At 43.4% G+C, this 19,536-nt stretch overlaps 1 protein-coding gene across 2 annotated transcripts in view; it reads left to right on the forward strand.

Moving 5' to 3' along the window:
- Window positions 1-822: 822 nt before the first annotated feature.
- The window catches only part of orb2 (cytoplasmic polyadenylation element-binding protein orb2), a 513,070-nt gene continuing 494,356 nt past the window's right edge, over window positions 823-19,536 (forward strand). For both annotated transcript variants that reach the window (XM_071592298.1, XM_071592299.1), the window contains exon 1: window positions 823-1,992. In XM_071592298.1, the coding sequence (XP_071448399.1) occupies window positions 952-1,992 (1,041 nt within the window). In that variant the 5' untranslated portion in view covers window positions 823-951. The remainder of the gene's footprint in view (window positions 1,993-19,536) is intronic.

Below are 19,536 nucleotides of genomic sequence, written 5' to 3' on the forward strand. Positions count from 1 at the left end.
ATTTTTTCTAGCTTTGGTCACTGAATCTGGAGGTTTCCTAATAAAGAAGCATGTGAAAGTGAATACAGCTCAACCAATACTGCAAAGCCAGCTGTTTCATCTACGATGATTTTTCCTTCTTTCATGTGACTAAACATTGAGTATGAGCGTTTGAGAGACGTGCCAAGATATTGTCTGGAAAGGATAGTGGAATATTTTTCATGACAGCATTAATAAAATATTAATAATTTATCCATATTTGCCCGTAGGTATTGACATAAAATTAAGCGTTTTAGCAAAATACTGAGGAAATAAATGTGTAAAAATCTAGCTGTATTTGTTGTAAATACTGAAATTGTAAATTGCTAGGATTCGGGTTAATTACCAGTTCGGTATTGGCTTAAAAACGAATTTATTAATGCAAAGGAATACTGAGTCCACCGTAAACGACTTGTTTTATTTTATATGATTGCTGTTTCACGGAAAGTGACTTTTAATTAATATTTTTAATTTCTTCTCGTTAAAAGCCATTTTGGTATCGAGTATATTAAAAATTGAAATTTGATGAATATTGTGTAGAATACGTTATAAACGATTTAAATATTGTTGATATTAGTATTGCAAGTTTCAACAATGTTTAGTTGCAATAATTTCAAAATTCCAATTGTCGGAAGTTTACCTTAGAATGTCGATATCATATGCCGAGATGTGCTGCCAATCACGGAAAAGGGAAAAGTATATCCACCAATAGCACGAAGTCGGCAGCAGTCAGTCGTGTACGTTCCAAAGACAGTAGTGCAGCCTAGCGGTAGAAGCTCGAATATAGCGGACATCGATGAACGGAGAAACAAAAGTCTCATCGCTAGCGTTCGTCGAAGGTGGTGTAGCAGATGCGGGACTCATACGTGTGCTAGTTAAGATTAGCCCCCCGAAGAAAGTATAGATTAAAATCACACGTACGTGCAAGATCTAATGGGGGATTTCAAATTCAATGTGAATTCTAACGTTGGATCTGTTTCTTCGGTTGATTTTCCGGCGAATTCGGCGAGTAGCTCTTCATTATTTTTTACCACACCTACATCTGTGCCGGATACCATTTCATCACACCAGCAACACACGGCAATGCAAGATGATCTTTTGATCGAAAAATCAGCTGTGAAAAATCAACAACTTTCGCCTAATCCGGAAGTGAGTGGGGAGTCTATTGTGAAACCGAAAGAGGAAGAGAACACCCCTAGAGAAATCGGAAATGGAGTCTCCCAAACAGACACCACCAAGTCCAGCGATCAAGGGCAAGGCGGCTCATCATCGGTTACGACACCTCTTCAGTTGGGAACGGGGTTTAATGTTTCTGAACCTAGTCTTAATGTTATAAATACGAGTAACACATCGACAGCAAGCCTCTGGTCGTCGGGGTCCATTGAAGATGGTCTGTTGCACGGCCTCAACGTCCCCGCAGTCAATGGTACGCTCCCCTTTCAAAACTTCCCTCCTTCGAACCCAAATCCTTTGTTCAACACTAGTCTAGGGCCTCAAATTGCCCCTGGTTTACCTCAATCTCAAAGTCAACAACAGCCTCAACGGCGGGCAATCACCGCTACCCACAATTTTCCTCATAACATCTCTCGGCATATTCAAGGAGGTAGCCACCCTCAGAATGTTTTCATGGCTGGAAAGGGCTACGCAGCATCCTGGTCAGCAGGACCTCAACAGCACCAGAGTACATGGTCTCCAGCGGGACCACAAGGGCAGAATGCAGCGGGACTTTCGCCATGGAGTCGGGGGCGGTCCGTCCCAAACCTCAACCCTCTATCCTCGATGGGCAACATGGGTAGCCTCGGAAATCGAAAGCCGAGCCCTACTTTCAATCATCAACAACACTCCGGGATGGTTATATCGCCCATCAAGTTCAGGAGGAGTACATCTTATCCCGGAAAAGGACTCTTTCCACAACCTCCCACTTTCGAGATCACCAATATGGATGAGAACAGAGATGCCCTCTTTCAATATCAGGTAATTTTTAATCCTAAATTTATTCTTGGCATGTTTGTTAACTGTGACGTGAAGTGAAGACCAGGCAAGGTGGAAAGATTAATTTATTTCGTGGATATAGTGCTCGAGTGTGTGTGCTGTCAGTGTTGGCTTGAAATTAAGTTGTTTGGTTTTTAATACCAGCGTCAATTTGTTCTCATTGTTAGGATAGCCGTTAATTATTATTGTTATTTAAATGTTAGCTGTTGAGTATTTGCGTCCGTTAACCGTTGCGACACCGCGGCCTATTTCCGTCGTATTTAACCCACTAATTTTATTATCCGTAAAACTATGCAGCATATGACCTTTCCAATCGATAAAGCCGTAATGTGATTATGACTGCCGTCTCAGTTTTATCTGTGGACCTTATCTTTTTATCTTATTTCGTGAGAAGTTCCACGAAGTATTCGTACGCCTGAAAATTTGGGCAGTTTCTGTAACATCCTCTCCGACTTTCGACCGATGTTCGACTAATGTACTACACCCCCACGCTCCTCCCAACTTACGTTCAATGCCTGGATCCCTGAACTGCCATCTGCATGTTTTTGCGTGAGGGCTCTGCGAGAGATTTCGGGGCAGAAATGCGTGTAGAAGTGGGTCATTTGTTCAGCAATTAAGTAGCCAAAGGAACTTCCATTGCGAAGGGAAAGAGGAGGGATAGATTTTGCTCGCCCCCGTAAAATATATTCCCATAGTGTACACCGTTTTTTCCCGTCCTTGCCTCCCGAGTTCCTCCCTCCTCACCCCCTCGACCCTCTCCCCATTTTCATCCTACGTTTCCCCTTTAAAACACGCTCTGAAAGGGTGGGGAGGTTTCGGCGGGGGTACAGCGGGGGAGGCGTGTGCCGAGTGGATAGCGTGCGGGGAAAGAGAGGGAGGCGGTGGGTTCCAGCGCTGCGCGGGTGGTGAGCGGCGTATGGCCCGGACGTGCGCCGCGCCGCTCCGTCCTCGACGTCGATATTTTGGAGGCGCATGCAGCCACGGTTACGCGAGGCGGCACTGCTCCAGAGGCCGCCCAAGAGTATTGCTGAGGTGGGAGGGGGGGGCCAAAAAAACGGGAGGGTGACGGGGGAAGGGGGACGTTCCCGGCCCCCTTGTTCCCTCCCCCCCACCTGCAAACGCCTCCACGGCCGCCGCCAACGTACTATTTATATCCGTTCGTTGCTATTTCTGATGTCGAAGAGTCCACACACGCTATCTCTCTCTCTCACTTCGCACTCCATACATGACGGGTCGTGGGGCCCTCGTGTTTAAAGCATTGCGCTCGTAATTTTCGTTTGGTTTTATTTTTTTTGTAAATTCGCAGCGGGGGAGGGGGTTGTGGGCGGCGTCTGGACGAATTTCCATAGCCGGCGAGGAGGAGAATGAATTGCGTGTTTTTCCATCGGTTTTTTCCTAAGGCTCGTGTGCTATCCCGTCCGAATTCTCCCGCCTCATATAGTTCTCGCTTTTATTTCGTGGGCACGGGAGAGAGTAGAGGGTGAGAGAGTGAGACTCATCGATCTCTCCGCTCGAGTCGCGTTGGCCAGCTTCCGGTTGGACGAATGACTGCACCCTTTCGTATCTCCGCGGGTCCCCGCCGAGGGCGCCACAGAATATAATCCTCCCTGCCCCCACTTCTTTATTTCATTTTATTTTTTTATTTCTAATTTTCGCGATCCGCGCAGGCGCCACGGTGCTTCGCGGGGAGCGCCGAGGGAGGGTGGGCTTTGGGGGTGAGTGGGTGGGGGGACGCGTATGGCTGCGACGCGGTCAGCTGGAGGCGTTCTCGCCAACCGTAGGATCGGGGAGATCGGGCCATTGAGGATTTCGTGTGTGCCTTAGTGCTCTGCTCTCCGTCGCATGCATCGGCCGTGAGTCGACGTCGTCTTGGGAACCTACGTATCGCGCTAGGAGCCCAGGCACCCCGACCCCCTTCCCTTCCCATCACCACCGAATGCTTGAGGGGGAGGAGGGGCCGGGGGGAAGGGTGCCGAAAGAGGGGGAAGGGGCGGGGGTGGGATTGCGCGGGGAAGTCGATATAAGGGTGTCCCCACCCCCTTCTCCCTCTCTCTTCCCCCCCGTCCCCACTCCATCTCGGTTCGTATCGACTTGCGGCAAGTCGAGTCGTGAGGGGGAGGAACGGAGAGAGGGGCAGGGGACGTAGCGGAGGGGGTAGCGAGGACGAAAATGGCGACCCCCACGGCCCTCCCTATCTCCCCCACCAATACCCGAATCTCGATCCCGTACCTCCCCTCCGCCCCACCACCTCCTCCAGAACAGCTGGGCCACGTGCGGCATACCTGCCTTCTTCCATCCCCCCTGCCCCTTCCAGAGTGCTGCTCTGTCCTCCCCCGCAGTGGAGGGTGACGTAAGCCGGCTTGCGGCTGCGTTGGGCTGTTACGGGGCGGGGGTGGGGATGGTTTCCGCGATAAGAGGGGTGAGCGGGAGGGTGGGGAGAGAAATGGCGGAGAAGAAAGGGTTGGCGCTCTCTCTCCTCTCCCTCTCGGCGAGATAGTGGGTCGTTAGCTGCCTTTGGTATACTCCTTCAGAACTTAAGGAAATATCCCGCTTGGGGGCCATGCGAAAAATTGCCAACTCCCCTCTCCCTTTTCCCCCCGGGTCTTCGCTCCACATTGGGTCGGCGGAGGCACGCGTTCCGAGGAGGCGGAGCTATATTCTAAACTCATAGGCTGTAAATTCGTCGCGGTGGTGCCTGGACGTAATTTCTCGTGACCTAGAACAGAGCGGGTAGCATCCACTCAATTTTTGCTTGATACGCACACATGCACGAATTGCCAATTTACTCGGTTATGGGCGGAGGGATTATTCAAATTTTGCCTACTGCGGGCTGGCTTTTATGTGTTGCATGGCATTCACTAAAATCCCCTCCTCACCTCCCTTCGTTTGCTTATGATCCTCGTGGCGCTTAGGGTTTGTACGTGAAAAATGTGGTCTCATTTTGTTGTTGGCCCTACGTGAAAAGGAGTGCCATATTGTTATCATGTGAGGGTAATTGTGTTGCTTATAGTTGGTTTTGGTATTAGCCGAATGAAATATCTATTAATACCTGCATTGTTTAGATTTACGCCTATGAATCCGTATTATTTTACTCGGCTAATTTTTAAGTTGAGCTTGACTGTTATCCGTTATATGCGTGGCAGAAGAGCTGACGTAGCGATATTTACTCCATGGTATTTCTTTTTGAGAGGGAACTTATCATTTTCAAGATTTAATCCCTGACTCAGTGCTGAAATTATGCATTAGTTATGTTTACAGAGAGGAGAGAGCTCACAGTACTATATCTGCAAACGTGTCTTGTGAATTACGTTTTCGCTATTCAAAATTCAACAAAAATAATGAAATGGCCAATGATAAAGTAGGTGTTGCTTCTTTTCTTTATTACGTATCTCGTTAGAAATCTAACGAGAAATGTGTCATTATAATTCGGTCGACAATTTAAACTCCTCTCTATATTCACGATTACGGACGAGAAGTGATAAATTACTTGATTTGGTGGGTGGGAAAAGATTGAATTAATTGCACATTTTCGTGTGAACATGGTCATCAAAGGTGTAGCAAATGTTTGGTGATTATTTTTGTTTTTCTTTAATGAATGAAATAGGAAATTCTTATTGGGAGTTTTCCAGTAAGGAAAATAATTGCTAATCGTCTTAATGTATGAAAACTTGGTAAAAATCATAAATTGCCATAATTCATGAAATATAATTGGATATACGAGGGTCATCCGGAAAGTAGTACCCGTTCGTGAAATAAAGACACAAAAGTAAATATTAACAAACATAAAAAATTTTATTTGAAAGAGGATACTTTAAACTACTTCTCAACATAATCTCCAAGCAAATTAAGGCATTTGTCATAACGTGTGACAAGTTTCTGTATTCCTGCTGCATAGTCCTTCGCCGCCAGCTCATTGAGATACGCGAGGGACCCATCTTGCACAAATTTTTGCATAATGCAGATGGTGTTTAACAATTTCATGAACAATTGTTCGAGAAACATTGGGAAAATGCTCACAGATGTCATCAATTGTGACGCGCCGATCGTTCCTCACGAATTCGTCAACTGAGCTCACCAGTTGGTCTGTAATGACAGACGGTCTCTCCGAACGCTCATCGTCGTGTGTGTTCCCCCTCCCCATGTTGAAGTTGCGACACCACCGCCGAACAGACGACTCGTCCATTACATTGTCTCCATACACCTCCTTTAATTGGCGATGAATATCACATGGGCGAACGTTTCTTGCATTGAGGAATTTAATCACTGCCCTCACTTCACAACTGGCGGCGTTCTCAATTTTTTTAAACATTGTAAACAATCACAGAAACAACACAGGCAATGCTAGCGTCACGCAACTTGGCTCAGAGAAGGCAGACAAGCCACTGAAGCTATCTGACCTCGTCCAGCGGCTACTCGCGTCGTCAGCACTTCATGCGGCACGAACGGGTACTACTTTCCGGATGACCCTCGTAGTAAGAGACATAATTGTAGCAAATAATGTTTAATAATTTTGTGTAATCACAGTAAATTACACCTCTGCGGTAGGCTTTAGTAGTATGAATTTTGATATTTTTTCTTCGGCAATCACCATCCTCGTCCAAAAACCTGAAGACTAAGACTAAGGGTTTCTATAACCTGAAGACTAATGGTTTCTAAATGTGATGTTTAGCACAAATTCTGTGGGAAGTTGGATCGGCAAGGGTTCGCGAACGATTGATTGGTCACCGTAAAATCGTAACTATATTGTTTCTGGGTTTTGCTAGCAGGATCGCTTATCGAAATTAATTTTCGTAATGATTTCGTTTGAATACAAATTTTATAGTTGCCATTGTTATTTAATAATCATTTTAATCCAGGATTAATGATTTATTATTACTGAAGCACTTTCAAAGAAGACCATTATGGCGAATGAAGTTAGTGGACAAATCTATAGAATTCGTATCAGAAGAAAGTCTACTTTTTATTAATTCTTTTAGAGAGTTAATTTTATGGAAATTCAAAATGTTTGCCCACACCGAGGAAGTAAGTTTTTCTTTGCTATGCCAAAATTTGGAGGTTCCATGGATTGTAAACTCTAATTTGATGGCTGAATGTAAATTCAGGCATGGAAAAATGTTTTGTTTTCGTCGGAGGTTAATTTATAATTACAAGAGGTTAATAATAATAAATCAAGAGTCCTTAATTGAGAAGCATTCTTAAAAGTTTTTGAGATCGTTTAATTAGTACCCGTTTCATTGGGAAGTGGGAAATGTTTGCTGATTTGGAACAAATTAATTTGTATTCGTGGCCATTGTTTGTTTGGATTATTAGATGGAATCGTGTTATGAACGAGTATAACGTGACGTAAGAAGTTTTCGAGGAAGGGAAAGGCATTTATGAAACACGATTGGTGTCGGCAGTTAATGGTTTGTTTCTTTGTCACAGCGCCCTGCCCGTTTTTGTTCGATTTCCAACTGGAGGACGTTCATCAATGGAGGTGTGTAATTCGATTGCATAACAAGAATATGTTTTTTTTTGAGAAGGAAATGCATAAAATATTTGCTTTGAAAAGCATCGGCATATTGAGCCATAGTCATATATTTTAATACGATTCTTTGAATTAACTCCAAACGCATCTTTCCCTCTCGAATTTTAGATTTTGTGTTTCATTCCATTTTGCTCTTTATAGTTCGTCGCTTTGAGCATTATTTATTGTATACGAATTGATATTATCGCCTCTGCTATTTATGCACCCGATAGACAGTGTTTCATCATTGTAAGTGCCTTAATTTCTAATTATATTGTCAACGTAATGAAAAGCATTGTTCTTAGCTGTGAGCTACGCGTCTCTCTATGAAATGGCTTCGGGACGCTTTTTTTTCGCGTGGAATATTTCCTCGTGGGCACGATTCTCTCCAATGTTTTGCTAATTTCTTCATCCTTGGATTGAGGGTACTCTTCATCACAACGGTAGGCTTGGAAGTCGAGTCTAAAACGAAAGCCGTAGAACTGGACGATGCTTCGCATTTCGATCATTTGTTTGGGATATCTTATCGATTTGTCGCAATAGCGTTTGTACGCTCGCCAGTTATCGTCACGTTTTCCTACTCTGACGTTTCCAGAAATTGCGTATGAGGTTGCAACGGTCTCCCCTCCCATCTGTTTTTCACTCGTGAAAAAATTCGCCGTGGCTTCTAGCTTCCTGGAATAGTTGCCGACGCCGTCACGACTTCACGTCTTCAAGTTACATCCTCTTCTGTTTTCGCTGTCACAGCAATCAGTACTTTTACCATAGGTTTCGCCTGCACTTAGACCCGGGAATGGAGTGACGAAGTATGATGTTAATCGTGAATTATATGATTCGTAAGTTGAGGGGGTTCTGAAGTGAAGCGATCTTTGTTGGCGTCGCACCGTCACGGATGATGCCACATAGTTTTTCGATCGACATGGTGACTGCTTACTGGCTCATCCCTATCCGCTTTCAAGGTCACGTGTATATGAAACGCTCTACGGGCGTGAAGGTGCGTTCGACGCATTGCGCAAATCAGTTTTATTTTCTCCTCTCTCATTGCCCCGATGTTACAGCATTGCTCCATTGCGCTTATACTCCGGGAGGGATAATTACTCATTGTTCTCATTCATACTGCTTTGCGATTAATTTCAGTTTTCTCCTCGTTTTTAGTTTTTCTTTGAAATTCGTTGGAGCCTCTCAGCATGTGATTTTATGGTTCATTCATAAGGAAGGGGAAATGATGGGAATAAATCGAAGAATACCTTACCTATTGCGTCGGCATTAATGTGCTCTGCTCTCCTTGATCGTTCGCTGTTTGTATGGTAGTTGTTCAGCATTAGAAAAACTTCGAATGTTAACTATAGAACTTAATCGTAGAAAAAAATTGGATTGAAGAATTTGGTTGAAATGAGGTAGAGTATCATTGGCCGAAAAAGTCTAGAGCCCGAACGAATACCTCATTCAGAGTGAAATACGTTTCCTGAAATTGTGCGTGGATAGGAGGTGTACATGTTTTTCCCAGGTGAGGAGATTAGTATTGCGACGAGAAATGTGTTCAATTTCAAATGAGTAAGTGTTTTGCTAAAGGGTAGAAGTATCTAAAACCGATTTGCGGTACTCTTTGGAGAGGATCCTTGAAATTCCCATATCGTCCGAGTAAGATTTTTGAACGTTTGCAAATATCATGAACCTACTTGAAATTTAGTTTAATTCCTCGTAACCGGTTCAGCGTTTGCATTTTCAAAAAAATTGTTCAAAAAATTATCATGAAGGAGGACCTTCTACGTGTAGTATTAGAATTAGGAGCATTGAATAAGATCCATCGTGGTAGGAAAGAAGAAAATATTTGAAATCGAAGAAGATAATAATTTGAATCCCTTTGCAAGTGAAGCAAAGATATTCATTTTCAAGTTAAGCATTTTGAATTGTCTGTTCTTGATCACCGTATTTTTTCAATCTTTGGTCGACGTTATTATGGATTATCTATCCTCATCTGGCATCGGGTTCTTCTAACTTCGAATAAAGTTTAGAACATGAGCACCGGTTTCTTTGTCAATATCTAAGTTAACTTTTCTAGATAAACCGATGATTAGTGCAAGTGGACTTGTGTTTGCACAAAGAAGACGAATATAGAATAAAATGGGTAGATGCATTGTGATCAATTGGCTGTGGTATAGAAATAACCTTCATCTTTTTAAAATTACGAATACTTTGTTGTATGTAACTGGATCCTCTAAATTTTTCTTAGGAATTACCACAGAGTAGTAATTGACTTCCATGTTTTATGTAGAAAATCGTGGTTATTTCACCCACCAATTCTATGAAATTTTAATAAATTTAGATAGCTGAACATTATCATCATAACACAGTGTAAGTTATTCGTCCATCATCACCAGTAATCAATCCTATAAAGTAATCCACGGTAAATCTCCAAGCTGTCAATTTCCCTGTATTTCCTTCATCCTCTCACTTCCTTGCAGTTACGTCTTCCATCATTTATTTTACGTAATCCATCCTTGATTTTTGTTTGTACTCCTCCCCTGTCTTAAGACAATTCATGAAAGGATTAGTCCTCAGAATATACCCAATTAGCTTCCTCCTCGACGTTCCATCGTCTTCCATGGACTTGTCTTCTCATCTACTCTCCATCGGACCTCCTATTTAGTCACTCGGGCTATTGATTCTAATTTTCATCATCACTCCGTGAAATTTTTATCTAAGGCGAGTAATAAACTTAAATGCTTTTGTATGTAATAATCCGCGATAGCCGAAAGTCGCGTTGCTCTAAGTGCATCCCTCCTCTTAAGGTAAATTATTTGTGCTGAAATTTTGTACCTAGAGCAATGAGCGTAGTATCATTCATCGTGTTACCTAGAAATAATACGTTTTGGTTCGCCGTCTAATACTTATTTTGTTTGGTAATAAAATTCACCTAATGGGACCTACCCTACTAATTGGTTCCTTAGACCTTAACGTTTTTCTTCACTCGACCATTAATTGCTGGAGCGATTATAGCCTGTACCTACCTTAAAGTTGTAAATAGGAATACTTTAGCCGCATTTCTGTTGAGAAAATCGTCAGAACTTTAGGAGGAAAGATAAGGGAACGCTCACCGCATAGGAAATGGCAAGATAAGGGGAACAATTCGATTGCTGGCGATGAACGGTATTTTTCCTATCCTTTCGCTCAAGCGGATGTACCTAGTTCCTTTTCCGAGTTATTTAAGAGTGAATTGTAGGCGCATGGTAATTTTTCCATCGTTCTAGCCAACTGATCGTCTATCACTGTTGGATCGTGAATTTTTGTGTGACCGCCCTAACCTACAACCGCAAAGCAAACATTTATTTGAACCTCTGCGATATTTTTGGAGGCGGACGATCAATCATTTTTATTTCCGAATATTCTTTTATCTGGCCAAAACAAGATGAATATACTTTTTCCCCACGCTTTTGGAGAAATAATTTTCATTAATCTGTGGTAACCTAACTAAAATGAAAAACCTTGTTCCTCTGAGTAGTCTTGCTTTCGGTTTACCATAGACTTATATTTATTAATTTTATGTCTTCGATAATCGTTCGGATATTGTTTGTGCCAATGGTTTGCGGGCAGTAAAGTTATCTAGACATCTCGTTGAAAGGTAGAATCAAATTCAAACGCATAAGTCCGATTAGTTCGTATTAAGACTCCGAATAATCGAAATGAAAGTGAATCGTATAGGCATGTGGAAATTGAAAGTTATCGATCCATGCGCTCTGAGTTTCTCTTCATGGGTAAATAGTAACGCGTGGTCAAGGAGATTTTATCGCGACTCACTTGTCGTAAATAAAGTAGGCCGTTGTAGAGCAGGAAGTTGGACGACCTCTCCTTTCGCGAAGTGAAGCAGCCAACGCCCCCTTGCTCGAGCGTCCGAGTTCAAAGAGATTGTCGAAGCTGCTCTCAACCGATGAAAGACGATTCACGTTTGGCTTTTTCTTTGGATCCCTTTCATCAAAACTCGTTTTGTCAGGGAAAATAAATAATATTTCTCTTAGCTTTTTTAAAATAATTGTTATCATTCAACCTTGGTCAAGACTATCTATGTATCGACATGTTTGAATATTCTTTGATTTGGATTCTAAAGATCGTGTTCCGTGCCTTAACTTACGCCCATTTGGAGCCCAATATTAGAGACCATAAGAATTCCTCTAGATGGCGATGTCGTTTTGCTGGAATGGCCAGGATATATTTTTTTCGTGTGTCAAAGGCTTTCTTTACCCTTAAGTTTAGTTCGAAAAAACGGTTGAATCCATCCTAAACGCAAAATGTTATTCAATTGCATACGATTTTCAGGTTTCCTTTTGCGCGCGACGAAGGGTTGAAATACGTATTGCCATTCTCCGAGCACTCCCCGCACATCTTATTCCTTTGACCTGTCCAGGAGCGGGGGCCGCTACCCAAGGAATACGCGCGAGTGCGAATTCCGACGAAGTCTTCGGCACGCTTTTCCCCATCGTTCACCTTCATCGTTTTCTGAAATTACGAAAGGGTTCGAGCCCATAAGCTCGACGGTATCTGAATATCTCTTCCTCCCCGCTCCTACCCCCCCCCATCCCCAATCCACCACTCACGTTCCCTTCTCTCGAATGAAAATACGCGACAACAGACGCACTTCGATCGAATCCCAATGCACAGTTCGCTTCGGTCCCTTTCTTATCACCCCTTCTCCTTTTTTTTTCATCCCCGTGTTTCCATTTCGAGCTCCCTACTTCCACCCCCCCCCCCCACGCCTCCCGACGGCCAGGTCTCTGGCGCGTCCCTTCAAATACTCCACGCCGCATTCCACCCCGCTCCTGCCCCTCTCTCACTCCGCCCCGCCTCGCCGTTTAAGCCGCCCGAGAAGGAAGGGGGGCAGGGGATTTTGTCTCCGCCTCTGACGTCACCGATCGTCACGCGATCGACAGCGGGGAATAAATCGACCGCCTGGATCGATCCGTTTTCCCCTCGCCCCCTCCCAGCTCCCCTTCGTTCTCCTCCCCGTGTGAGGCCACCCTTTTTCCCCGCCCTCCCCTTCTACAAAAGCGGCCAGGCGTCATCGAGGGGCGGCAGGCCATCATATACCCTATATGTCCGATCGCCCCTTTTTTTCTTTTTCGTTTTTCGGCGTTTGAGGGAGTGAAGGAAGGGTGCGGGATGGGGTGAGTGTGTTGATTCCTTGCCGCCCCCTCATCCTCTCTCTCCGCGTGATGGTATCGCCGAGGCTATCTCAGCGGACGGGGTTTCTAAAAAAAAAGGTCACCGGTCGTGTCTCTTTTTTCCGCCGCGTACTCTCAGGGTCTCCATCTCTCCCCGGGCCGCCTCGCGGTCGATGGGCGACCGAGTGGACGGTCGCACGTCCCCCGCACTCCGGCCGGGAGGGTTTGAAAGGAGCGTGTATTCCTCCATCGTGCGCCTACTCACGCTCGCGTAAATTACGTCAAAGGGTTTTTCACTGTCGCGACACAGACGAAAAATGAGCCCATTGTTTTATTCTACGATCAACCCGCAGTTTCATTTTGATAAGCGAGGGTAGAACTTGCCCCAAAACATGTCTTACTGCATGCAAAATTCACGCTTAAACGGGTTGGGATGGGCCAATTCCTTTCCATACGCCACCATTCTATTTCCCACGAAGTTCTAGCGACCAGAAAATGTCACTGCTTGTATTTTAGAATGAACTATATAAAGGAATCCCCGGAGATTTTGAACCCGGTGTCTTCCGTCAATAGCCAAACGACGGTTCTCCACGAGAACCACGCTGCTCTAAAAAGGAGCCTCTGGTTGACGAAATTCATCGGATAAGTCTCCATATGATTTACCATAAATACAAATGTAATAGTCGTCGGGACAACTAACGTGAACATTCATTTGGTTATGTCTACCGCGTGACCGTATTCTGTTGTTACCGATGCAGTTGATTTATCAATAGAAAAAAATCTCGAATGGTTTCCGTCTTTGCTTTTCAGTATTCTAATTAACTTGTCGTCTTCAACATCATTAATATGCTAAATCGATCGAAAAGAATGTTTTTCCTCGGTTCACGCGAGCCAAGCTGATGTGCTTACATCGAGCCGGCCGGGCAAGTTGGTAACGTGAGAGGAGCTCTCATTTAAGGCCGGCGTGGTGCAGGTAAACAGTGCCCGGAGTCGACCCTGAAACTAGAGGCGCTAATCGTAGCGTGTGATCAACCGTTTACTTGTCACGTGCGTCATTTATTATTGACCTTGTTTGTGGAAACCAGAGAAGGTTTAAGGGAAGGAATGGATGAAGAAAACACTTTCCTTGTAACGTAATCTCGAAAACCCTTCTGTTTTGAAGCTATGCTTGACGAAACAATCGCTAATGGTAAGATTGAATTCTGAGTAGATTTTCAAAAAAAAAGGTAGGCGATGAGGGGTATAATTATTTTTTTGTATCAATGCTGCTTTTACTGACGTAACTCGAGTGAGCTATCTTCTACTCATCAAAGACATCCCATCAAAACATACGCCCCCTCCAATTCATTTTGCGAATGCCATGCTCCCTACTCCCGAGAAAAATTGGCTGTTGGGACGCCGTTCAGTCAATCTCCGTCCAGGTGTTACACAGTGGCGCTGTTAGGACGTGACGCTGCAGCAAGAGCGGCGCGGTCACGGCATGGTGAGGTCATCGTTTAAGGAAATGAAGAGCTGCTCATTTTTATCACTAAAATCATTCCTTATCACGAAAATGGTTTTGTCACGGGTAACATCATCAGACGGAGGGAGTGTGCTCTTTGTACCCCCCGGTGATGTTGCGCTTTAACGTGAACATGGTCGTTATCGGGTTTAAGGATAGTGCAGGAGAGAATTTATCGGATTCGATTACGGCTAATGCTCTGAATTTGAAATTACAGAAATTGCGTGTTAATTTTGATCAAAACAAGTATTTGCTAGAATTTTCTATATTTTAAGAAGACATCGGCTAAGATTTCATAGAGCTTAGCAGTCTCATCAGGGAATACTCCGATTTGTAATTTTTAATAAAATTATTTGAATTTTTACTATCAAGATATTTAATGAATTATTATTATTTAAACGAATAGGTTCAAATATCCCTCAGGAAACTGAAAACTTCTCATTGGTGAACATGCGGTGTAGATCTTTACTTTCGGGAAGAATCAATAATTTCATTTAGAGTAACATTTTTGTGATATTTCTTAAGCAACTTGAGTTTTGACTATAAGTAATTATCTAAAACCTTTTGTCGAAGTATCTTCAGTTAAATTCGTTTATCCTGCACCACGAACAGAAAGTGTAATTAGTAGTACTATTGCCATTTTTTAAATTTTACAATTGCAAGGACAGAATCTAAATATTAGCAGTGAACGTATTTAACTTACCTGTCCTATCGTACTTCGCATCACTGGTCTTGGCGCATAGTAATCAATGCGAAATTGCTAAGTAATTTTTCCTGCAAAATATCATGAGAAAAACACGTCCGAGGAACATGAAGGAATGTATTGTTTAGTCAGTGGTTTACAAACTTGAATTCGCCCATATGGCTATCTGGTAGGCCATAAACTTTTGCGTGAAATTCGGTGCAACACACACCAGTTTTTTTAAGACCGAAAATTGGGTCAATTTTAATGGATTAGATTAGAAATGAAAAACTTTTAGTCATCACCATCACGAATTGTTCACTGGAAAAAGTTAGTCCCTAATCCTTTTGTATTTCACATCATATTCCGAAAACCTTGCATCCACGACCTTATCAAACGATATTAACTATAGTATATACGAATGTGTAGTAGAGCATCAGAAGTGAATCCTGTCCCTCTAATGCAATTTAAAATTTTATACTTTTATTTATATATATATTTAATTTTATACTCGAGTTTGTACTTATAACTTCTTTATAGTTTAAACAATCGTAATTGCAATATTCTTTCCTCAATGCTTGCCAAACCAGACCTGCAAGAATCCTACATTTAAAATCATTTTTATGCCGTTGGCCACAGAAGCGCATTTGAAAATATCGGCGGGCCGGTAGGTAACCGCGGCTTTTACTGAGGAAATTTGCGCTCCTTTTTCAAACTACGGAATAGGGAAGCAGATTTTTACGGCTTTCCTTTGACATTTAATCGCTGTAACGTCCTTAACTTGACGTCCGGTATGAGTTCCCAGTGATAAAATCCCCGCAATTGGTTTCACTGAGAGGAGTTAGCCAGGGTTTTGGTAGGCCTCGCCGGGCTGGATCAAGCCGCATCGCTGAACCTTAAGGGAATGGGTTTATGTGCGGTGTCTATGCGACCGCACCAGAATGGAGAAATAACGAGAGGTCGAATGTTGGGCGGGCGGTATGGCTCCCGGGGGCAACTGGGAGGCTGCCCCCTAGTAACGGGCCCACGGCTGCCCACCCTGTTGGAGGTAAAGGGGCCAGGTTTCTGACTTGCTAATGATCGAGCCGCACGGGGGCTGACCGTGAGGGGCGGACGGACCCCACGTTGTGGGGCCCAGGAAGCCCAACTCCCGGGTCTTCTCGCTCTCAACGTTGGCCCTTTCAAGCCGGGAGGGCGATCCCAGGCACCCGGTTTGTAATTGAGTTTGGTTTGATAAATTGGTCGTCGTTGTGATGAATGCCTAAATGAATTAGATAATTACAAGTGATTCGAGTCTAATTCAGATACAAAACGAGGTAATTATAGCCCCGTATGACATTGCTAGGCGAGACCGCAGAAAGTGAAGAGAAATCGACTGTCAAATCGATCGACATTCAGGAATTATTTTACCTGCTCATTTCGAGGTCACAGCATCACATACATTGCTTAAAGAGTACATTAAGTAGGACAAATTGAACTTCCCGAATGCCATAAATCACCTGGTAAACTAATGCCTGATGGCCTAACACCCACTGCCTCACCCATCCTTTTTGGCCTCTTATGTATGCTTGTGCAGGGGATATGCCTGTACTAGGGGATCCGGAATCTTAGACTGAATATTTGACCAATCAACGGGGAGATTTTTAAACTTTTAAGCGACTTATCGCATTGGAGCAGTCGCTGACTTGAGACTGTCCCGATGGAATTCAATTCGGTCAGCCTTATTTGCCATTTCTATCACGTCGGGGATTTGAAATGGAAGCCCAGACCTTCCGTTGACATCAGAAATGAGCAAGTGAAAAGACTATCGCAAAGTAGCGATGCGGAACTGGAATTGCAGGCCAGGGTTTTGTGGGGGATAAGAATTCTTCCACTCCAGATTCCAGAAGTTTGATTATTGCGATTCCGACACGCGAAAATGTATGAATTGCATTGGCTATGATCACGTTCTTACTGTTCGAGCCATGAGTAACTCGCAAATCACACCAATCCCATATGGCATGCCATAGAATACCTCCAAAACAAAAAACTAAATTAAAAATATAAAATTATGGAATTGCTTTTGTAATTAAAATATTCTTTTCAGTCATATATAAATAAAGTGTGCTAGTGACAGGAAAATAAAGTCGGACGCATGGAGGTTTAATTCAGGTATACTTCCGACATTAAATTTGTCGATGTAGTGCGTGTTTGGGAAGAGATCCTGCGAACGCTGGCTTGATGTCGTACAAAAAATTGTATATGATAGATCGTCATTTCCGAACGCAATGTACATCCCCTGGTTGGGATTCGAATCCCTGATCATAGTGTGAGCTGGTTCGTGCTAAACCTGCTTATTTCGCCCAAAATTGCTCATTTTGCATGACGGATAAAGCCTAAGGGCTCTTTTTTCACTGTAGGATGTCGTTAATTCACAGTCAGTTCTGACGACATATTTTTTTATTATAGCAAATGGAAGGCATAATAGGTGAAACATATTTTTGCAAGAGTTTAATATCCGTGATGTCTCTACAGATCAACCCCGCAAAACTCAAGGTGTGATTTTTGTGGGGAGAAATGCATATGCAATCCCATGTGGATGCATGATTTCATCCTCAAGGAGGCTTAGTCACGTGTCGGAATACCATTGTCTTGCGTCAAAACCAACTTTCGGGTGGGTGAGCATTCAATAACTCCTGCATCTGCGAGTTTTCTGGCAGGCTGTCTTTTAAGGGGTGACACTTCGTCTTTGGGGTTAATATAATGGCAGATCGAAGGAATTTTTAAAATAGAAAAATGTAATTGAGTTGTGAGAGGGGGTGGGTACTACGACCTCTAATCCTCTTGTGAAAGGTGGCGTGCCGCTTAAGCCAAACATACCTCCTCCGTCTGGCTCATTGGTTCACGGATTGTGCATTTCGATCCCAGTCGGAGAAGTGGAGGATGTGCCGAGAAATGATCAAAGAAAAAGGAAAAAAATAATTCTCGAGTTTTGAAATCCACACCAACGTAGCCGTTGAAGGCTTAAGAATTTGTACTGGATGATTGGTTTGTACGTTCGAATTACCTAACTCATGAAACCACATTGTTTCTAAATGTATTGAAATTGTTATTATTGAACTTAATTACTGCTCACGTACCTAACCTGCTATATACAGAGAATCTCTTAAATTTATGAAAACCTTCCATTTTTGGCGATCTTTCGTTTTCGACGGGTAGACTCTTCACGGTTCTTCAGGTAGGTGCATGGAAATGGAGATTTTTTCCTGGGGTCAATAGGTTTGAAAACCCTTAGTTTAGCAAATTATAGTAGAATTATATTTTCGGAAGTGATTATTGTGGAAAAAAGTAAACCTAATTCAAATTAAATTAAAACAAATGCCCAAATAACGGTATTTCAATTTGGACTAACCAGGAGCTACGTTTCCTCTACACACATATGCGTGCAGTCGCGCGCAGGGTACATCATTTTTTCCTGACGATTCTGTAGGCAAGAAAGATCAGAATTCTACTACGTTAGTTTTTCATTGGTTGACACCACGAAGGAAAGAATACTATTGACTGTGGTTTAGACTCGGACGCGTAGTTGTTTATACTCTGCTTAATTGCCAGCTTGTTGTCGATCACAAAAAACCGACAGAAATTATTGTACATAATGGGCATAACAGAACTGTCAATCACCTCCCCGTCGAGTTTTCCTGTCAATGGCAGAACGTGGATCGAGCCAAGTGTGTTACGAAATTGTCCAGTGCAGGTATGGCCGCTGTGTGCCATATGCAGCTGACGTGCTCGGAATCGCACCCCGTGCGATCATATTAGCCCACCTTGTAATTAAGGATTCGTTTCTAATTATCCTGGTTGGTGATTTTCAGTTCTCGATTCGTTTCGATGTTTTTTCTCCACGTTTCGTGCGAGAGGATACGAGTTCAGTGAAAAAATCGCCATCTGGGTGCGGGGCTCGTTTTACCGAGCGTTTTTAGGAGTGTTTTTTTTAATTTCCTAGTTTAGATCCAAATCCGATGTCCTGGATTCTGTAAATGGACACCCGCCGTCGATCGAGGCCGCATGTTAGAATCTGTCGTGTCCATGTTTCGTTCTTTTTTATTTGTTTTTTGATGTCGCGGCGCGTCGTGAGTGGCGTGGCGGTCTCCTACGCTGCCCTGGACGGGATGCGACGCCATCGCCGCCTGTCAGATCCGTGCCTCGTCATTTATACCCTCTCCCTCCATCTCATACGTCGACCATCTTCATTCAAACACCTTCTCAATGACTCGGACTTTGACACAGCTAATGATTTACTTAACACTCCAGTCAGTTTTCGTAGTTTCTTAACTTCGACCATTTCAAAATCGTTATGCAAGACCTTTATGAAGAGGTTTCCTGCCAAATGAGTCATTATTACCCTTACGTGCGGAGGCGTTTTGTTGAAGAAATTCGCTTTGTAGCCCAGCTGTTTAAGCAAGAAAACTCTCGTACCCGTAAGTTGCCGACGAGATTTAACAATCTCTACGTTATTTTTTTTGAAACATCGATTGGACTTGAGAACGATTACTTTGCTGCATTATGAATTAGTTTAATTATTTCAACCAGTGTGAAATCAAGTTCTTTTGACAGGCCGCAGGTAATCGACTAATAATGCATGTATTCGGAGAGGCCGTCGTATAAATCCGTCCAAATCGATTTATTCCATATTGGTATAAGT

The sequence above is a fragment of the Hetaerina americana genome, unplaced genomic scaffold (genome assembly GCF_022747635.1).
Source record: "Hetaerina americana unplaced genomic scaffold, ioHetAmer1.1.p SCAF_5, whole genome shotgun sequence".
NCBI classification, from domain to species: Eukaryota; Metazoa; Arthropoda; class Insecta; order Odonata; family Calopterygidae; genus Hetaerina; species Hetaerina americana.